Source organism: Osmerus mordax, chromosome 26, assembly GCF_038355195.1.
Source record: "Osmerus mordax isolate fOsmMor3 chromosome 26, fOsmMor3.pri, whole genome shotgun sequence".
Classification (NCBI taxonomy): domain Eukaryota; kingdom Metazoa; phylum Chordata; class Actinopteri; order Osmeriformes; family Osmeridae; genus Osmerus; species Osmerus mordax.
In genome coordinates, this window is record NC_090075.1 from 6,053,428 (window position 1) to 6,074,509 (window position 21,082).

At 48.4% G+C, this 21,082-nt stretch overlaps 3 protein-coding genes across 3 annotated transcripts; 2 read left to right on the forward strand and 1 right to left on the reverse strand.

Annotated features, from left to right (window-relative positions):
• Window positions 1–1,123: 1,123 nt before the first annotated feature.
• Window positions 1,124–5,404, reverse strand: spata18 (spermatogenesis associated 18). Its single transcript, XM_067230052.1, has 12 exons — window positions 5,318–5,404; window positions 4,439–4,544; window positions 4,187–4,302; window positions 3,825–3,943; window positions 3,619–3,714; window positions 3,343–3,477; window positions 2,909–3,140; window positions 2,522–2,680; window positions 2,190–2,365; window positions 1,760–1,883; window positions 1,512–1,577; window positions 1,124–1,180 (listed from the first exon to the last, which is right to left on the reverse strand). Exons 1-12 carry the CDS (start codon window positions 5,402–5,404, stop codon window positions 1,124–1,126), a joined length of 1,473 nt encoding a protein of 490 aa, XP_067086153.1.
• Window positions 5,405–6,485: 1,081 nt separating this feature from the next.
• On the forward strand, window positions 6,486–10,659 carry sgcb (sarcoglycan, beta (dystrophin-associated glycoprotein)). The gene is made up of 7 exons (XM_067229818.1): window positions 6,486–6,555; window positions 7,363–7,452; window positions 7,642–7,761; window positions 8,060–8,245; window positions 8,463–8,654; window positions 8,832–8,963; window positions 9,283–10,659. Exons 1-7 carry the CDS (start codon window positions 6,541–6,543, stop codon window positions 9,481–9,483), a joined length of 936 nt encoding a protein of 311 aa, XP_067085919.1. The 5' UTR covers window positions 6,486–6,540; the 3' UTR covers window positions 9,484–10,659.
• Window positions 10,660–11,478: 819 nt separating this feature from the next.
• Window positions 11,479–20,969, forward strand: LOC136936346 (microtubule-associated protein futsch). The gene is made up of 4 exons (XM_067230146.1): window positions 11,479–11,997; window positions 13,945–14,114; window positions 14,688–15,027; window positions 15,264–20,969. The coding sequence occupies exons 1-4, from the start codon at window positions 11,565–11,567 to the stop codon at window positions 20,552–20,554; spliced, it is 6,234 nt and encodes a 2,077-aa protein (XP_067086247.1). The 5' UTR covers window positions 11,479–11,564; the 3' UTR covers window positions 20,555–20,969.
• The last annotated feature ends 113 nt before the right edge of the window (window positions 20,970–21,082 follow it).

The following is a 21,082-nucleotide window of genomic DNA, read 5'->3' on the forward strand; positions in this document are numbered from 1 at the left end:
TTGAGTCATTCCAGTCTCGCTTTATTCAAAGCAGTGAATCAATATTCTTTATTTGTAAAAAAAAACATAACATCTATAAAAGGCACCATTTCCAGATAAGTATGTTTACAGGGTAAGTGGAGTAGCACAGAGAGAGTGAATCACCGAGTGGCTTTCCTATAACCTTCGCTAAAGTTAGCGTTCACATTGGAAACCGAGGCTGAAAGAAGCACTTCACCAGCTGAGCCGAGCTGCCTAAAGGGGAGACATGGAGACGACACTCCCCAAAACACCCATCATCCCCTGAAGGCTGGTTATTTACTCATTTTGTGCGTATAATCGCTGATGTCATTTCATACATTTTATAAAACACATTCAATCATTTCCCATGACTGTTTGAGGTCGTGTGAAAGCACCAAAACACACAACAACAACAACACGAGAGAGAGACTGGATACTAGATTGTTCTCTGGGGTTTGTCGTGACAAAGTTGGAAAGTTCTGTGTGAACTTTAGCACCAAAGGGTTTTAAAAGAACGTCGACAAAACACACACACACCCTGGTGCCACCAGGAACAGAGGAGATAACACTAATATATATATTTTTATATAATTTAGAAGAAACATATGACTTCTTGATCTGCAGACATATGCTCTGCCACTGAGCTGTACCCACATTAGAGAACATGAGGTCTGCCAGGGCTTGGATTAGATACACTTCTAAATTAGGTCTTGATTAATTAAATGGATCTACCAGGGATTAAACTGGTCTACTAGGGGTTAGATAAGATAAACTCCACTCTAACTCGGACATACTAGGAAAGTGCTAATGTGCAGGTCTACCATTACTGTGACATGGTGTCATTCACATTATTACCATGAATCTGAATACTGGGTAGTAAAATATCGTTATAGATGAGGGTCATTGTGAATAGTTAAAGATTACATAAAACACATCAACACAAATAGAATCTAGCCTACAGCACTCTGCTGATCCTTGATTAGCATACAGGAGTCACAAATACCAATGACAGTCAAAGCCAATGGGGTTCAAGTTCAAAATGAGACTTTGATTGATAAGAAGTAATGTAGATGTACTGAGAGGTGTGTCCTCCTGGGCCTGGGGTCTGGTCAACTGCAGGGCCTCACAGGAGACTGGTGGTCAGACGGCCAGAGGAGAGACTCCTGTTGTGGCTAAAAACCTAGAGAGGAAGAGGGAGAGATAGGGGGGACAGGAAGAGGGGAGGAGGAGGTAAGGAGTCTGGAGCTGTGTAGCCATGGTTCAGTGTTGCCGTGGTTCAGTAGTGTGTGTACTCACCCTGGGTGCGGAGGAGGGAGGGCATGTTACACAGGGTCAGAAAGACAACACACTTAGTTCCACTGGCAGAGAGAGGGAGAGAGAGAGAGAGGGGGACATGGAGAAAGAGAGAGCGAGGGAGAGAGAGAGGGGGACAGGGAGAGAGGGAGAGAGAGAGAGGGGGACACGGAGAGAGAGAGACAGAGATGGAGAGAAAGGTACAGGGAGAGACTCACCAGAGTACGGGTGGGACTACCAGAACGGGACCGCACTGGACTGGAGCTCCTGCTGCGACTCCTCCACTGTAACACACACACACACACATACACACAGCTTACACAAGCCATCAGTGTCATACATAGCATCATTAACATTTGAATCAATTAATATAGAGTTGAATGTGTGTGTGCGTTCCTGCATGCATGTGAGTGTGTGTGTTCATGCATGCTTATGTGTGTGTTCATGCGTGTGGGTGTGTGTGTACCAGGGCTCCTCTCCTGGTGACTGCCTCTCCCTTCACGAGCACAAAGTCTCCCTCCATCAGAGCAGGCCACACATGGTAGACCACCAGCGGAGCGGTGAACTCCGAGTCGTAACTACGACGATACCTGGAGAGAGGGAGGGGGAGATAGTGTGTATATGTGAGAGAGAGCATGACAGAGAAAGAGTGAGTGTGCGAAAGATAGCTTAGCTTAGAGTGACCTCTAGTGGCAGATAAGCGTTAGCCCTGGTAAAACTATGGATGAACGACAGATAACCAGCAAGCCTGTATCCAACACACAACCTCTTATCTATTAATAATTCAATTAGTATAACCCGTTTTCTACTCCCATTTGAACAGCTGGATGTAACAACAAACTTGATTGATTAATTGATTGTGTGTGTGTGTGGCCAAGCCCAGGGGGCAGCCTGACCTGGTGTCGTTGTAGAGCTCTCCGTCGCTGGCGAAGGCCAGGTCCAGTGGAGGGTCGAGGGTCTGCATGGCGAACGCCACGCGGCACACCTCCCTGATGAAGCTGCTGATCAGGACAAAGTCCACCTCCCGCGGGAACGAGATCCGAGGGTTCACATTCATGGCGTTGATGACTTCCTGGAGATACACACACGTCGTCACACGCGCCCAGGGGAGAACACACAGGTATGTGCGTCTGTGTGCATGTGACAGCGTGTATGTGTGTGAGTGTGTGTGTGTGTGTAAACGTGTGTGTGTGTGTAAACACGTGTGTGTGTGTGTGAGCGGGCTTACGTTAACGCTGGCCTGTACGTCGTAAAGGTCCAGATTCCTGGTGATGTAGTCCAGCGCAGCCTCCTCCAGGGTCCCGGGCCCCAGGTGGGCGGGAGACAGGGTCTTCCTCACACGCAGACGGAACTGCCGAAAGGCCAGTTTAGCGGCCTGGAATGACTCCTGACCAACACACATGCACACACACATCCACACACACACATGGACACACACACAGCGAGAACAGATCAGCTACAACATCAGGAAAAATGCGCCATTTGTTCATGCCGTACTGAGGTGGACATGAGGGGTGGTTGCTAGGGGCGGTTGCTACGGTAGGAGTGGTTGCTAGGGGCGGTTGCTACAGTAAGGGTGGTCGCCAGGAGGGCGGTTGCCGAGGGAGTGTCGTACCACGGTGGCGATGAACAGGATCCTCTGCACCATCTCCAAGTCGTCGTGGTAACGCCTCAGCATGCTCTGGGCCTCCAGGCGCTCCACGGCGTAAATGTCGCCGTAGCGAGACAACAGTCGGGCGTGGCGGGAGGAGAGGGTGAGGCGGGCCCGCGTGGGAGACTCCCCCCTCATGGGGCTGGGGGAGCGGGAGCGCCTGAGGGGGGGGCTTGGGGAGCGGCTACGGATCAGTCTGAGGGGGAGAGGAGGGAGGGGGGTTGAAAGACGGGGTTGGGAGAGGGGAGGTGGAAGGCGGGAGACAGGTAGATTAGGGTCAAATAGACATGGGGTACTGTGTGACAGTTTAGTTGTGGGTATGAGAGACTGTGGGTGCCTGTGCATGTGAGTGTGTGTCTGTACATGCATGTGTGTGTATATGTGTGTGTGTGTGTCACCTCTCCTGCAGCATGCTCTTCTCAGCAGTGAGGAAAATGACCTCATCCCTCAGCAGACGAACCTGCCTCTCATAATCATCCAGAACATCCACCTTCCTCTTATACACCTCCAGCTGGTCCTGCGCCGCCCGCAGCCTGGCACACACACACACACACACAGACACACACACGCACACACACACACAGACACGCACCACACACAATCCCAGGAACATATGGTGACCATGAGCACCTGGACTTGTGGTGGATTCTTCTAGAAGGTCAAAGGTCACTCACTCATCCTTCAGTTGCAGGATCTCATCCTCGGTGGCCAGCAGGGTGGTGGCGGACTTGTTCTTGGTGTCGTCCAGCACCATATGGGCGTCAGACAATCTACAACGGGTAATAACAGTCACACAACAGGTTACAATGACACAGTCATACAGCTGTCATGCAACAGCAGGACTTCCTGAAGGACTAGCAAGACTTCCGGTAGGACTCACTCCTGCTTGACAGAGTCCAGCTGCAGCCGTGTGGAGCTCAGTTGAGCCTCCATCTTGTTCATGTCTTCATCATGGGAGGCTGACAGCACCCTGATCTTCCTCTCCTTCTCCATCGACTCCTACACACACACACACACACGAAGCCGCACACACACGCACGCCATGTTAACCTAGTATCTATTTATCTTGCAAAAGAGACGTATAATATCAGTTAGCCCCTCCTGGGTCAAAATAAATAAATGAAATAGATACAACACCAACAGATGTTTCCAGAATGGGCAGGGAAGAACAAAAAGGAGGGGTTGGGAGGAGAGGACAGTCATTGGCTGAGCTCTGAGAGGCAGTGTCACTTGGTGACTCACCTGGATGAGGTTGAGGCTGGTGTCCGTGGTGACCGAGGGTGTTGCCATGGAGAAGCAGGTGCCCAACCAGGGCAGCAGGCGTGTTTTGAGTGTGTCGACTCCGCCATAGTGCCCACCTGGTGTACAGGAGGAAGCAGGGAAGGGTCAGAGGTTATAGATCAACACTACCTTTTCTGGCAGTGAGGGTCAGAGGTCATAGGTCAACACTACCTTCTCTAGCAGTGAGGGTCAGAGGTCATAGGTCAACACTACCTTCTCTAGCAGTGAGGTTGAGGATGTTGAAGAGCTGGCTCTGGATTTTGGCAGTCAGCTCCACCAGCTCACAGCACCTGTTCAGGTTCTGATCACAGGACACCACCTGAACAAGTGACACACAGGTCAGGCAGGTCAGACAGGTGACAGCCAAGTTAGACAGGTGACAAACGGGTGAGAGACAGGTGACTGAGTTTAAGAAGGCTTTAAAGAAAACATGGCCTAAATATAGAACAGTCACAGTTTTTTCTAGTCAATTGATTGGCTCCTTCAGACACAAACAGTGTGTTTACTTATATGTATTTAACCGCGTTTATTCAACCATTTTTACTTTTAATCAAGTAAACAAATTTTAGTTAATATTTTGCATTAATAAGTATTGGTGGAAGCCAATAGTCTTACAGTGAGACGTGTCCATCTTTTAGCCCGAGGGGGCGCAAGGAAGGGTTTAACTGTAACCATGACGACTGGCGTCCATAGCAACCAAACTTTGCCGGGAAATCATTGTGTTCTGATAAAAATCGAATAAATTCCATTACACTGTCGGATATTTTGTTACATTGTTAAATTTAGATCAATTGTGACCTCGATAAAACATGAAGTTCTAATTGCTTCTTTAGTTTACTCGAGTGCTGTGATGGCACTGGAAGTATACTTTTTTAAGTAATTTGAGCTGAACATAAAATGTTTGGAATCAAGTTAGGATTACGGTCAGATCCAATAAATTCACTGAAATCATCCTGTTTTAGGGTTTAGTAGTTCAGTAACGACTCAGAAGAAAAACAAGCACGAATAGCGGAGTAGAACTAAAAAGTAGCCTACTCCTAAAAAGTACTCAACGATCAGATTGTGGTCACACGTAAATAATGAATGACTTACATGATAGTCTTTGTACCAGGACTCAAGTTTGTCTTGCAGAACACTGAAGGAAGATGTGTTCACCAGCCTCCGGAGAGAGTCGGCCATGTCCTCTTGCTAATCCAGCAAGGCTTGAAACGCTTCTGGACACTCCGAGGGATTTAACCTCGTCTGCTACGAGAGCGCCCGTGACCCGCGCGCGCCCGTCCTTTATACCCCAGTAGTAAAAATTCTTCCACTTGACGTTGTTATCCTACCATCACTACAGATGCCAAGCAGCACTGGAGTTGTAGCAACGCCTTTAGTACGATTGAGAGTATATATTCAAGTTTCTGACATTGTTCTCTGTGTAGACCTGTGTCCATGGCCATGCATCGGTCCTAGAACTCTGACAGAGGGCTGCGCTCGGACGGACGCAGGTGTCTGTGATGTAATGAAGCGGCCCATTGTAATGTCATACTGTCAAACGACACCGGGTCTTGAGCCAACAGCGGGCTATCCAACAGGCAGTCCCGTGTCGTTAACACACCGGTAGAGCAGCTCCGATGTTGAGAAAAGCTTGATCAGATAAGATGAGTCCTGTAGCCACATGTTAGGCCCGTGCTACACTGGTGCCATCTTAAACTGGTTGAACTTGTCCCAATTTTATGTTTTTAATTCAATTTCAATACAAGGAGTCTCCGGCTCAAGTGCAGTCTCAGGCTCTGACACTGTTGCAAAAGAGATTTCAAATCTCAATGAGCCTTTCGGTTAAATAAAGGTCAGATAAAAATACAATACAATTCTTTCTCATGATAAAGACGTGAGACTCATAGAACAATACAGTAGAAAGACGTCCCATAGAAGTCTGGAGGAAGTTATCCAGGCGTAATTTCTTGGCCCCAGTTCATTAGCCCCGCCCTTGAGTTATCTATGGAAAATCTGAATGACCATCCATATGTGTGTTTTTCTATTTTGGAATCCCGACATGGGCTCTCCCATTGGTCGCTGACACGGGAAGCAACCACCTCTCTCGTGCACGGGAACTGCGCGTGTAAAAAGCCTACTTTGTAGAAAACTATTGAAAAAACTCGAATTTGTTTTTTGTTTTATTTTTATCAAGTACGGTTACTATTCATAGTGTCTATATTACGCGCCCACTACAACGCGTACACGGTGGTTTATTATATGGGCTCACTCACACCGGTCCCCTCCTCCGTTATTTCTGACGCCCGCGCTGTCAAACGCGCTGAGGGAGGGACAACATGGCGTCGGAGCAGGTCTGTTTCCAATTCTAAATGTTATTTTGTCTTCTGTACTCTACGTTCGTTTATCTGTGGTATGAATTCTGAGTGTAGTTTTACTCAGTATGAATTCGAAATACTAAACAATGCGAGTTTTATCGTTTACCTTCAGATAAATACGCCCACTGGCCCTCGCTATGTTTACAGCCTGCCTTGCTACGAAAAACGTTACAAACGTTCCTCCTTTCCCTGACCAATTATACTATCAAATACCGACACATGTTTGACGATAAGTTCTGGTGAATTTAAGTAAAGAGTACATAAACTTGCGTTTGTGACTGTATGAGTAGGCCTTTAGTTTATTTTTAGTCGCGCCCAGAGACTGACAGGCGCTTGGGCATTTAACTGGTGTGCATTCCTTTGGCGAGCGCGTCTGTTTCCAACTGGCGGCGCTAGTCAATAAAAGAGGAAAATACGACCGTTACAATGTAACAACTAGCTCATCACCTTACTGATGCCTATATAAACCAAATAAGTGTTAATAAGTATATATGCGCTGTTTGCTGTATTAGTTTGCACTGTGTAAATACAGAACGTTCCCTGCCAGACCACTGAAGTAGCCTACTGTTATAACTAGTCTATGCACTAATGATCTTAGATTTTCTACTGTTCTTTTTACATGCACGATTTGTATGTCAGGTCTGGATAAAGGTGTCTGCTAAAGGAATAAAATATAAATATAACACATTGACCACAGGATTCATCATGGTGTTACCAGAGGACTGGCCGTCGGCCCTGGATGCTGGATAAAAGTTTGAAATGAATAAAATGTATGTCTTTCAGGAGAGTTCAAACGGGCCGGTGAAGAAGACAATGAGAGAGAAGGCCATCGAGCGACGCACCACCAACAAGGAACACAACAGCAACTTCAAGGTGTTCATGCTGACCCTGTAGTACTCCCCAGCCCTGTAGCTGACCCTGTACTCCCCCTGTACTTTTCCTTATCTTCTCACCTTCTCTTAGGTTGGTTTAGGTGCAGTTCTGTGGACGCATGTCAAGCCCCCTGTGACCTTTCTAGTAAATAGAACTATACCAATAAAGTTTGATCTGGTTTGATTGAAGGCGGGCTACGTTCCCATTGAGGAGGAGCGGCTGCACAAGACAGGGCTGCGAGGCCGAAAGGGCAACATGGCCGTCTGCATCATAATCCTCCTCTTCCTCCTGGCGCTCATCAACCTCATTGTGAGTGAAGCAGGACGTCCTGTTAGCTCCTGGTCAGCCAGTACCCACCCAGTAGCTTGATTTTATAGTGGTTTATTTTATATTTGGTAAATATTGTACATTGTTTACATTTGTATCTTGCATTCTCTCTAAGTCTACTAATGCGCACTGTTGCGGAAGCCTGAAAATAAAGCCTTTTATTAGCCATAACTCTTTTTTTTTCCTGAGCAAATGACAAACTAACAGCAACTCAGCGGTAACAACAAGCAGAGGTACCGTGTCCAAATCCCAAACCTTCTCTGTGGACGTGCTTCTGCAGATCACGCTGGTGATCTGGACGGTGATCCGCATCGGGCCGAACGGGTGTGACAGCATGGAGTTCCACGGCAGCGGGCTGCTGAGGTTCAAGCAGAAGGCTGACATGGGCGTGGTGTTGCCGCTACACCGGAGCACCGTGGGGGGGCGCAAGGACCAGGACCTGCTCATCACCGGCAACAACAACCCGGTGAGACCACACACACGTTTATGTATATATATATATACACACACATACACGCACAGATATAAGCACACAAAAACACATATCTACATAGCTACTATTTATTGCATGTTCTTACTTATCGCTCTCGTATTAGCAGATACATCCATCACAGCACAAGTCTGACTTGAGTATGAGTATGACACATGCTCACATGAGTATGTGTGTGTTTGTGTGTGTCCAGGTGGTCTTTCAGCAGGGCTCCACCAAGCTGAGTGTGGAGAAGGAGAAGACCTCCATCAGCAGTGACGTGGGCATCTCCTTCACCGACCCCCGCACCCAGAACACCTACTTCAGCACTGACTTCGACAACCACGAGTTCCACCTGCCCAAAGGGGTCAAGGTGCTCAGTGTGAAGAAGGCCTCAACAGAGAGGGTAGGGGTCAGGGGTCAGATCCTGTCCCTACTCTGTAATACTGAGTCTATATGCGCAGCTCTGCTGGTCTATAGAAGCATATAATCATACTGTATGTCACTGGATAAAAGCATTTACTAAATGAACACATTATTATACAAATGAACACATTTTTATTGCATAAACACGCTGTTCCAGATCACCAGCAACGCGTCGTCAGACCTGACCATCAGAGGTGACGGCCGGGCCATTATCAGAGGTAACGAGGGCGTCTACATCATGGGCAAGACTGTGGAGTTCAGGATGGGAGGAGACATCGAGCTCAGAGCTGTGAGTAACACACACACACTCTCTCCCCCATTCACACACACACACACACTCTCTCCCCCATTCACACACACACACACACTCTCTACCCCATTCACACACACACACACACACACACACTCTCTACCCCATTCACACACACACACACACACTCTCTACCCCATTCACACACACACACACTTTCACATTCACACGTTCACACATTCACACACACTCTTATAGATACATACATACACAAACTCACTCACACTCTCACACACACCGCTCCCCCTCCACACACTCATCCTCTCGGATCCTCCGCCCTCCCCTCCCCCTCCTGCAGGAGAACAGCATCACTCTGAACGGCTCGGTCATGGTGAGTCCGTCTCGCATGCCCGAGGTGGCGGGGAACGGGTACTTTGACGAGGCGCTGGAGAGGTACAAGCTGTGCATGTGTGCCGACGGCACACTGTTTCGCGTGCGTGTCAAGTACCCCAACATGGGCTGCCAGACCTCTGACAACCCCTGTGGGACCGCCCACTGACCCCCCCCCCCCCTGGACAGGATATCCTGTCCCGTCAGCCAATCACAAGGCTGGGTTGCCCGGATGCAGTTTTACCACAGCCACATATAACCCCCTCTCCCTCTGATGGTGCCATCTTTGTTTGTCTGGCTGACTATGTTGCTTGTTTATGTACATGTTTGTGTTTGTGTCGTTTGCTTGGCCAAAGATATTTGTTTCTGAGTTGTTGTGTTTACCCAAGCGCAAAGAGAGGATACTTAAATCAAATTTTAATGTGTTAAATGAGTGCTTAATGCATTTTTATTATGTTCTTCGGAATTGGAAGTGTACAAAAATATATAGATTTTGTGCATTCAAATTCTTGTTGACAACTTTCATATATGTACATATGTTTGTGCTTATACTTTGTAAGTTCACTTTAAGTATAATATCTTTTCGCTTGGGTACTCATTCTGTGTGGACAGCAGAAACAGGACCTTGGTACTGGACAGTGTTGCTCAATTTCATTTGAGATTTGATTAATTTCTCTTTTATCCAAAGCAACACACCAGAGTCGAGGAACGGTCTGTATTAACCAGGCACGATGCAAAGTAACCTTGTAAGCTACCAGTAATGAACATACCTTGTCGGTCTGTCTGGTTTCATGACACACCTGGTCGCTGTTCTGTTTGCCTGGTCTGCAGGGGTTAGCTGGCTGGTGTGTGAGAGGGCATCGGGTAGCTGAGGAATTCTTTATTTATTGATCACGGTTTGTTACTGAAACGCACTTACAGTTATGAGTTTGAAATGTTTGCGTTTGAAATGTGCTGGTCTTTTACCATGTTATAGAAAATATCGTTACATCTTAATTGATATCGTTATTAACAGATATCGTTATTGTAGGTGTTGAAGCTGCCCAGTATTCGCGCCCTCCTTAAAACCAGTAATACTGAAAGGTATTCAGTGCAATATAAATATGAAACGGTGTGGCAGAAGATTGATCTTCGAGGACTTTTTTTTGTTTTAAAACACTTTTAAATGTTTCTGAGGTTGTGTTTAGGACAATGTGCAGGTAGTTCTATGCTACAGGAACTGGATACTTGGATGTTGGAATTCATTTTCTTATAAAATCACAACCACAACCTTTTGGAAACTTTAATTTCCCATGTTTGTTTTAATAAAGGAATACAGTAAGCTGTTTGAATAACAGTGCTCTGATGTAGTACTGTATTATCCCTTCATAAACCCTTCATCAATGCATTACACACACACGGAAGCATTCTGTAATGTACATGACCATGTGGGGAACTTCCAAAAATGTCTTATCAGATGTTTGAAGAGCCAATCAGAGGGAAGCTATGGGTCCATTTACAGGTAGTTAAAAGGGAGATTAGAATGAGGAATCCAGAATCCTGGTGAGATATTAACCAAGACGTGAATGATTGAGTGGAATATCCGTGTGTTTTTGGGTGTCAACATGGCTGTGAGACTTTGATCTCGGTGTGGGTGGGGATGGGGGGGCCCGGGCCGGGTGACAGTCACAAGCTACCTGTGGACGGACACGGTCTGGATACTTAACGGTGAGTTCAATACTCGTCCCATCTTCTGTATTTCTACTGTTTCTAAGAGAACATGACTGAACAGTGCTCTGATTATTACCGAGTTACATTTTATTCAATTTATGTTAAAAAAAAAAACCATGAGATACTGGATTGGTTTGAAAAAATCAACATTTTATATGGTGAGTTATGGTTTGTGATGAGCCTCAAAATAAAGGAAATTCAAATGACCACCACAATCCTAATTCCATCGATAGCCAAACAAGGTGTTTTATGATGCATGGTGTAGCACAGTAGACCAATATGGCTACAGTGCTGTAACAGGTGCAATAGCTGTAGAACAGCTCAAATAAACTTGGTTTGTGTATCGGTAGACTATGTACACCATAAACTCTAATACATACTCTAAAATCATGTACTTTGATATGTAGTTTAAAATCATGTGTTTTTTAAATGTACTTTAAAACCATGTGGTACTCTGATTATGTACTCTAATATGATATACTGTAACCCCATGTACTCTGACAGGGTGAATACTAACAACCTGCAATCTGCCACTGGTTCATGCTGGCCGTTCATGGGCAGGCAGAGATGGGGATCTTAGTGTGGCTGGTGTTGGCTGTAATACTGCTCTGCTCAGGGGTCCAGAGCCGCCCCCCTCCCCCTGCCTGCCCCAGCCCCTGCCTCTGTACTCCGGGCCCCACCCTCAACTGCTCCACGGCCGGCCTCTCCCTGGCCCCGCCTCTCCTACCAGCCTCTCTCTCCTCCCTGGACCTGTCCCATAACCTCCTGACCTCCTTCAGACAGCGCTGGGCCCAGCCCTCACTCCGGAGGCTCTGGCTGGGACACAACAACCTCACACACCTCTCGCTGTGTGTAGGGGGGCCCCGACCCCCTCATCATGGCCCCCCAGGGGGCATGGAGGGGTGTGAGTCCTGGGCCCCCGCCCTGGAGATGCTCTCTGCCGAGAGAAACCTGCTGGAAGGACTCCCCAGGGGTGAGTCACACTCTCTCTCTCACACACACACAGGGGTGAGTCACACATACTCTCTCTCACACACATACACACCACACACTTAAACACACTCTTACACACCCTCTCTCACAAACGTACACACTTTCTCTCGCACACACACAATAACATACCCTCTCTCACAAACTTACACACTTTCTCTCACACACACAGGGCCTCATGTACTAACGCTTTTGCGCCCACTTCAGGCGTATTTGTTTCGCAATTTGCGCGTAAAAGCATGGCGAGGTATGTACAAACATGCCGCACTGAGGGAAAAGCGCAGACTGCCTGTCGCGGGAACTGAAAATGGCGCTTTTCCATGTCATGCATATGCATTCACGGGAGGGTCAATGGGAAAGTTGGAGTTTCCCATAAAGAGATGGGAGGGGATGCGTAAAGTGCACCTAATTATGTATTCCGTGGTATGTACAAAAAACGCCTGTGAAAGCGCACCTCTATTTTGCGGTGAAAATTCTCCGCCTGATAAAAGCAGGCGTAAACCAGGATGCTCATATGCCTCCTGTTGAAATGGCAGCCGTATCCCGAGCAAGACGAAGGAGACATAGGCCAAAGTATTTTTTGCCACAAGGATCACACTTTTTGAGTTGAGTGAACACGAAATCATTACGCGTTACAGATTAAGCAGCCATGCAATATTACAGTTACTGGAAGAAATCAAAGATTACATCGAATCTTCGACTCAGCGTTCACATTCCATTCTAGCAGTTGTTTAACTCACTATATTACACATATTGGCATCGGGATCATTTCAAACAGTCATCGCTGTTTTGACTTTGGTGGCTGATCCATGATAGAAAGAGAGAAGGGGGCCCATTCAATTGCGCATTTAAATGCTCGCAATGTACGGTATAGTGGGCGGAGAAAGGCGCTGATTACCCGATGACCTGCAGGTTTCGTAAATACGACGTAAACTGAAGTATCACAGCGTGCGCAATCTGCGGGTTGGCCATGGCGCTAATAACGCTACGTTTGCGAATGTACGTACATGAGGCCCACAGTCTTCGATATCTTCAGTAAGTTGTTGTTATGCAGAGTAGCCACAACTCAGCATGCTTGGGCCCTGGTCCTGTCTCTGTTCCTCCGTGTGGTGTGGGTGATTATCATTTATTAACAATCAGGTGGCTCCAGATAACAGCTGCACATCTGTAAACACACCCATCTAAACCATCCTGCAAAATGAGGACTTTGCTCCACTCGGAAATGATTAAACCTCGGTGGTCACACAAACAGGAACTTTTTAACAAATGATTGTACGATCTTCAGCCAACCCACAGGAATTCCAATGGTCCATAACTGGGTGTAGCTGAGTAATGATTAGTATTGTTTGTATACAGTTGGGGGGGTTAGTTAGGGCAGACTAGGGTTGGAAAGCAGTGCATATAGAAAGGATCCCAGGGATCTGTAGTGTACAGTTGTACAGTATTTCGTTGGTCAGGGTCAATAATTTGTCCAGCCGCAAAATAACCACATCTCAGCTGAGAAGAGCACGTCCATCAGGCTGTGTTTACAGTCATGTCATCCCCGCAGCTCAGAGCGACCCTGGCTGCAGAAGTAGCCATAGAGACCATTGTCGTGGGAGGATGTAGTTTGGCGTTACCATAGCCACGCGGGCAGGGACATGAAAGGACAGGTGTCCTAATGCAACTTCTTATCAGGCAAGAATGTCCCCCTCCCCCGCAGTGCAAAGGTGATCTTACTCACATACCTCAAATGACTGGCGATTACCTCAGATTCCTCTGTGGTTTACATTCAAGCCACAGAGGAGACTCTCTGCCATGTTACTGGTGTTGTGTTCTGTCGTGTGTGTCCTGTTGCGTTGTGTATGTGTGTGTTGTGTATGACCTGTTGTGAGTGGTGTGTGAATGTCATGTGGGGTGTGTGGATGACGTGTTGTCTTGTGTGCTCCAGGTCTGAAGGGCCTCAGGGCTCTGCAGGTGCTGCATCTCCCCAACAACAGGATATCTTCCGTGGGGGAGGAGGACCTGGGACACCTGCCCCATCTGAGAGAGCTGCTCCTGCAGAACAACCTCATCTCCATCCTCCATCCCCAGGCCCTCCGACACCTGCCCCAGCTCAGGGTAACACTCACCCCCACAGCCTCACCTGCCCTCCTGCCCCAGCCCAGGGTAACACACACCCCCACCTCTCCAGCCCAGGGTAACATTCACCCCCACATGACCCAGCTCACGGTAACACTCACCCCCACAACCCCACCTGCACCAGGTCACGGTAACACTCACCCCCACAACCCCACCTGCACCAGGTCACGGTAACACTCACCCCCACCTGCCCTCCAGCCCCAGCCTTGGGTAACACTCACCAATGGGACAGGGCCAGTCTGCTGGTATCATTTTGATGAGTCCCATGGTCACTGTGTTACATTAACATTTGATTTGTTTTGCAGTTTTTAGTTACTTTATCGATATATAGCCACATCAAGCAAAAATCAAGGATCTTCCCTGTACTTATTACATGCACTACTTAAATGTATGTATCTGGTAGCTACACTAGTTCTGTATTTGCCAGGGACAGTGCAGAGCATATCTCAGCTATCAGGCACAATGCAACAACAACAATATCTCTACTCCAGTCCAACAATAACATCTGTCAGATGACTTCAGGAGATGACCTTTGACCCATCCCACTCCCAGGTGCTGGACCTGAGTTTCAACCTGCTGACTACACTCTCCCCCACGACTCACCTGTGGCTGGGTGCCCTGGGGGGCGGGGCTAGCCTGCGAGGGAACAGCTGGAGGTGTGACTGCGCCCTGCGCAGCGTGCGGAGGTGGATGACCCATGACCGGGACCTCGGCCAGCGTAACTGGGGGGGGGTAGTGTGCGCGTGGCCCCCCTCCCTCTCAGGCAGAGAGCTGCTGCAGCTGGAGGAAGCAGAGCTATCCTGCTCTAGGGGAGGGGCCAGTGAGGGGCGGCACCAGGAAGTGATGGTGGAGGAGGGGACGAAGCTTCTGCTGCCCTGTGACTCACAACAAGGTGACTCCTCCTAGGTTTTCACAACTTTCACTGGCAACCTAGTCTCATGTATTTCTTGGTCAAAATTCAGGCAAAGGCTCAATAAATACACAAATGATCATATTTGATGCAAGCTTTTACGATTTATTTTAAATTGTACACCAAAATGTACAATTTAAAATATCAGACAACAGAGATGATCATGACAACAAGGCCCAGTTTTAAATGTCTCCTGGATTTCGCAATTCCTGTTCCAGGTTCACAATGGCAGACTCCAAGGGGAGTGGCCTCTGGGGGCGTGTCTGGGCTGCTGATCCATGACATCACAGCACAGGATTCCGGGTTGTACGTGTGTGTGTCCGGGCCAGAGAGAGCGCTGTCCGTGTACGACGTGCATGTCCACTTAACAAGAGAGCCCGGTCCAAGAGCAAGGACCAGAAGCTCCAGGAGCTTGAACAGGGCAGGGCAGACACTGAGCCCACTGTCGGGCAGCCGCCCTCAGGGGGCAGCAGAGGGAGGAAAGTCCCTTGAGACCCCCACCAAGTCAGACCTGACACTGGCCATCTGCCTCTCCGTCCTCATCACCTTCCTCGTCGCTTTTATCCTCGGTGTCCTTGCCAGGCCCCTGCTGGAAAAGCTCTGCAGGAGGCTCCGCCCCAAACAAAGCCCCTCCTCCTCCACCAATGGCCCCGCCCTTGACGCCCACTGTCCCTATGAAAACGGGGCATACTCGGACGAGGAAGAGGAGCAGGAGGGAGGACACAGCAAGAGGAGAGTATCGTTCAGCCGCCCCGCTGGCGTCCAGAGGGACCCCGGCACTGTGGAGTACTACGATACATTGGCTGGCAGCGAACCGAACGACCAGGTGTATGCCACAATTGAGACAGAGGCGGTCTACGCTAACACTCTGCAGTGGGAACCCTCTCCAGGGACCCCGGAAGGAGGGAGACCCAGGGGACGTAACAACTCCGAGCGGGAGTCTGCCAGCGCAGACAGAGAGCAGCCACTAAGAGGTCACACCATGGAATTTGAGACCATCCCTGATCTTGACCCAGGGGAGGAGAGGGGGCGCCTGTCTGAGTCCTCATCACACTCGTCCCACTCCTCACACAGTTCAGACGTACCAGGACGAAGAGGACAGGTCACCCAGAACAACCCCTGGGAGCCCTTGTCCCCACCTCAGACAGATCTCCCCCTCCAGCAGAGGGTGGCCTCGCCTGTTGTCACCCAGGCCTCCACCCTTCCCTCCCCCGGAGCAGGGAGCGAGGTCCCCGGGTTCTCCTCTGAGCCTTTCGCTGACTGGAAGCCCAAGATGGCTGTCGGGGAGGACCCAGAGGAGTACAACGACAGTGGGGAGAGTTTCGAGTTTTCAGATTCCTTCCGAGGGGCTTCGGGCCGGTACAGTGATTTAGGATTCCCCACGGGGTCCGTGAGGAAACACTCCGACAGCTCGGTCTGCAGCGAGAGTGAAACCACGGAGTACACCGTCAACGTGGAGAGAGAGGAAGTGGAGGAGAAAGACGAGGCGGTGAAGGATGCACAGCTGGCACACGGCACCTTGCTACCACCCGACCTCCATCCCAGAGCCGGCGCTGATCAGGAGCGCTTCCGTGACAAGCAAGTGGAGTCGTCTGGCTCCTCCCAGTCCAGCAACAGCGATGGCGAGGACACCCAGTACACGGTGAACCGAGAGGAGGATGAGGAAGAGGAGGTTAACCCCGTGCCACACCCAGAGAATCGTGACTCATCTTTCAGTGTCGGAGGTGTTCCTTTATCCTTCACTCCTAGGAGAGCTCTCAACATCCACTTGGACAAATCATCTCAGTTAAGCACAGATCAGTCCGCATGGAGGTCCACCAGCACAAAATACCAGGAGCAGGAAATCAAACCTTCTTCTCCACCTGAGACCCCCAGAACACCTCAACCTGCCTTTTCCTCCAGCGACAGTGAGGATGAGACCAGAGAACAAACTAAGGTTCCAGAGAATCGTGACTCATCTTTCAGTGTCGCAGGTGTTCCTGTATCCTTCACTCCTAGGAGAGCTCTCAACATCCACTTGGACAAATCATCTCAGTTATGCACAGATCAGTCCGCATGGAGGTCCACCAGCACTAAATACCAAGACCACCAAATCAGGGCTGCTTCCCAATTGTCATTTGACAAAACTGTACCCTCTTCATCCAGCGACAGTGAGGATGAGACCAGAGAAAAAACTAAGGATCCAGAGAATCGTGACTCATCTTTCAGTGTCGGAGGTGTTCCTGTATCCTTCACTCCTAGGAGAGCTCTCAACATCCACTTGGACAACTCATCTCAGCTCAACGCAGATCAGAATGCATGGAGGTCCACCAGCACTAAATACCAGGAGCAGGAAATCAAACCTTCTTCTCCACCTGAGACCCCCAGAACACCTCAACCTGCCTCTTCATCCAGCGACAGTGAGGATGAGACCAGAGAACAAACTAAGGTTCCAGAGAATCATGACTCATCTTTCAGTGTCGGAGGTGTTCCTGTATCCTTCGCACCTAGGAGAGCTCTCAACATCCACTTGGACAAATCATCTCAGTTATGCACAGATCAGTCCGCATGGAGGTCCACCAGCACTAAATACCAAGACCACCAAATCAGGGCTGCTTCCCAATTGTCATTTGACAAAACTGTACCCTCTTCATCCAGCGACAGTGAGGATGAGACCAGAGAAAAAACTAAGGATTCAGAGAATCGTGACTCATCTTTCAGTGTCGGAGGTGTTCCTGTATCCTTCACTCCTAGGAGAGCTCTCAACATCCACTTGGACAACTCATCTCAGCTCAACGCAGATCAGAATGCATGGAGGTCCACCAGCACTAAATACCAGGAGCAGGAAATCAAACCTTCTTCTCCACCTGAGACCCCCAGAACACCTCAACCTGCCTCTTCCTCCAGCGACAGTGAGGATGAGACCAGAGAACAAACTAAGGTTCCAGAGAATCGTGACTCATCTTTCAGTGTCGGAGGTGTTCCTGTATCCTTCGCACCTAGGAGAGCTCTCAACATCCACTTGGACAAATCATCTCAGTTATGCACAGATCAATCCGCATGGAGGTCCACCAGCACTAAATACCAAGACCACCAAATCAGGGCTGCTTCTCAATTGTCATTTGACAAAACTGTACCCTCTTCATCCAGCAACAGTGAGGATGAGACCAGAGAAAAAACTAAGGATCCAGAGAATCGTGACTCATCTTTCAGTGTCGGAGGTGTTCCTGTATCCTTCACTCCTAGGAGAGCTCTCAACATCCACTTGGACAACTCATCTCAGCTCAACGCAGATCAGAATGCATGGAGGTCCACCAGCACTAAATACCAGGAGCAGGAAATCAAACCTTCTTCTCCACCTGAGACCCCCAGAACACCTCAACCTGCCTCTTCCTCCAGCGACAGTGAGGATGAGACCAGAGAACAAACTAAGGTTCCAGAGAATCGTGACTCATCTTTCAGTGTCGGAGGTGTTCCTGTATCCTTCGCACCTAGGAGAGCTCTCAACATCCACTTGGACAAATCATCTCAGTTATGCACAGATCAGTCCGCATGGAGGTCCACCAGCACTAAATACCAAGACCACCAAATCAGGGCTGCTTCTCAATTGTCATTTGACAAAACTGTACCCTCTTCATCCAGCGACAGTGAGGACGAGACCAGAGAAAAAACTAAGGATCCAGAGAATCTTGACTCATCTTTCAGTGTCGGAGGTGTTCCTGTATCCTTCACTCCTAGGAGAGCTCTCAACATCCACTTGGACAACTCATCTCAGCTCAACGCAGATCAGAATGCATGGAGGTCCACCAGCACTAAATACCAGGAGCAGGAAATCAAACCTACTTCTCCACCTGAGACCCCCAGAACACCTCAACCTGCCTCTTCCTCCAGCGACAGTGAGGATGAGACCAGAGAACAAACTAAGGTTCCAGAGAATCGTGACTCATCTTTCAGTGTCGGAGGTGTTCCTGTATCGTTCGCACCTAGGAGAGCTCTCAACATCCACTTGGACAAATCATCTCAGTTAAGCACAGCTGAAAATGCATGGAGATCCACAAGCACCAAATACCAGGAACCGGAAATCAAACCTGCTCCTCCACCTGAGATCCCCAGAACACCTCCACCTGCCTCTTCCTCCAGCGACAGTGAGGACGAGACCAGAGAACAAACTACAGGTCGTGACTCACCTTTCAGTGTTGGAAGTGTGAAAGTATCTTTTGGTCCTCGGAGAGCTCTCAACGTTCACTTGGACAACTCAGCTCAGCTCAGCACAGATCAGAACGCATGGAGATCCAACAGCACTAAATACCAAGTAGAAGATAGAAGTTTTTCCCAGACCTGGGGACAACTGGACACCAAACCACCCCAGGAATCACCACCTGCCTCATCCAGTGACAGTAAGGAAGAAACTAGCGAACACATAAACAAACAAACAAAGGTTCCAGTTAATCGTGACTCATCTTTCAGTGTTGGAGGTGTTCCAGTATCCTTAGCTCCGAGGAGAGCTCTCAACATCCACTTGGACAACTCATCCAGCAACACAGATGAATACGCATGGAGATCCACAAGCACCAAATACCAGGAACAGGAAATCAAATCTGCTTCTCCACCTGAGATCCCCAGAACACCTCCACCTGCCTCTTCCTCCAGCGACAGTGAGGACAAGACCAGAGAACAAACTAAGGTTCCAGAGAATCATGACTCATCTTTCAGTGTTGGAGGTGTTCCTGTGTCCTTTGCACCTAGGAGAGCTCTCAACATCCACTTGGACAACTCATCTCAGCTCAACGCAGATCAGAATGCATGGAGGTCCACCAGCACTAAATACCAGGAGCAGGAAATCAAACCTTCTTCTCCACCTGAGACCCCCAGAACACCTCAACCTGCCTCTTCCTCCAGTGACAGCGAGGACGAAACTAGCGAACAGATTAACAGACAAACTAAGTACGATAAGGACTCACCTTTCAGTGTTGGAGGTGTGAAAATGTCCCTTGCTCCTAGGAGAGCTATCAACATCCACTTGGACAGTTCAACTCAGCTGAGCACAGAAGAAAAAGCATGTAGACCCACAAGCACCAAATACCAGGGAGAAGATAGAAGTTCTTCCCAGACCTGGAGACGTCTGGACATTCAGGTACCCCAGGAAACTCCACCTGAGATCCCCAGAACACCTCCACCTGCCTCTTCCTCCAGCGACAGTGAGGATGAGACCAGAGAACAAACTAAGGTTTCAGACAATCATGACTCATCTTTCAGTGTTGGAGGTGTTCCTGTATCCTTCACTCCTAGGAGAGCTCTCAACATCCACTTGGACAACTCATCTCATCTGACAGATGAGAACACATGGAGACCCACAAGCACCAAATACCGTGAGGAAGACATCAAACATGCTTCTCGTTTGTCATCGTACAATAATTCCACCTCTTCCTTCAGCTCTGCCTACCACTCCACACGCCCCTACCATAGCGTTACCTTGGACACCGTGACTCCCACCAGTCCTGGGGGAGACCAACAGCAGACAGACGTCTGATGGGGGGGCGGGTTGGGTTCCGTCCTAGAGCCCTCCCACTCTGTGTATCAGTGTCACTTGATTATGTAACATCAATACACTCTCCTCATTGAGAAAATTAATTTCGGTATTGATGGACAGACATGGAGATATTTAGATTTACATTTTATTACAATCCCAGAATGCTACTCTCCTTACTCTGTAAACTATCAACAGTTTTTTTATAACCCGATTATATCTTTTGTAAACAGTACTAAATTACGTGTGAGAGATAATAAAAATGTTAGTCCTACTAATGCATTCCATAACCTTCTCTAATCATCATGTATATTTGTATTGATACAGTACTTTGTCAAGATACACAAACCAATAGAAGACAGTATTTGTCAAACAGCACTGCCTTACTAATGTGATCACGTCTATGACTTGATAAATTATTAACATAAACAATATCCACGTTGTGTTGGTGAAGTTTGTGTCCAAGTTGCATCATGGGTATTTGGGGTGAAATTGGGGTGTGTAGTTAATCTTTAAAAAATGTTTAAAAAC

What these genes read in the sequence shown, in the direction of transcription:
- spata18 (XM_067230052.1), bottom strand. Translation starts at nt 5,404, where the DNA reads ATGGCCGACTCTCTCCGGAGGCTGGTGAACACATCTTCCTTCAGTGTT. An exon ending in CTGGACTCTGTCAAGCAGGA is followed by an intron (nt 3,715 to 3,824) that starts GTGAGTCCTACC and finishes TACCCGTTGTAG; the next exon opens with ATTGTCTGACGCCCATATGG. An exon ending in TCACCAGGAGAGGAGCCCTG is followed by an intron (nt 1,578 to 1,759) that starts GTACACACACAC and finishes TGTGTGTTACAG; the next exon opens with TGGAGGAGTCGCAGCAGGAG.
- sgcb (XM_067229818.1), top strand. An exon ending in AACACAACAGCAACTTCAAG is followed by an intron (nt 7,453 to 7,641) that starts GTGTTCATGCTG and finishes GTTTGATTGAAG; the next exon opens with GCGGGCTACGTTCCCATTGA. An exon ending in TCACCGGCAACAACAACCCG is followed by an intron (nt 8,246 to 8,462) that starts GTGAGACCACAC and finishes GTGTGTGTCCAG; the next exon opens with GTGGTCTTTCAGCAGGGCTC.
- LOC136936346 (XM_067230146.1), top strand. Translation starts at nt 11,565, where the DNA reads ATGCTGGCCGTTCATGGGCAGGCAGAGATGGGGATCTTAGTGTGGCTG. An exon ending in GCTGGAAGGACTCCCCAGGG is followed by an intron (nt 11,998 to 13,944) that starts GTGAGTCACACT and finishes TGTGTGCTCCAG; the next exon opens with GTCTGAAGGGCCTCAGGGCT. An exon ending in GCCCTGTGACTCACAACAAG is followed by an intron (nt 15,028 to 15,263) that starts GTGACTCCTCCT and finishes TTCCTGTTCCAG; the next exon opens with GTTCACAATGGCAGACTCCA.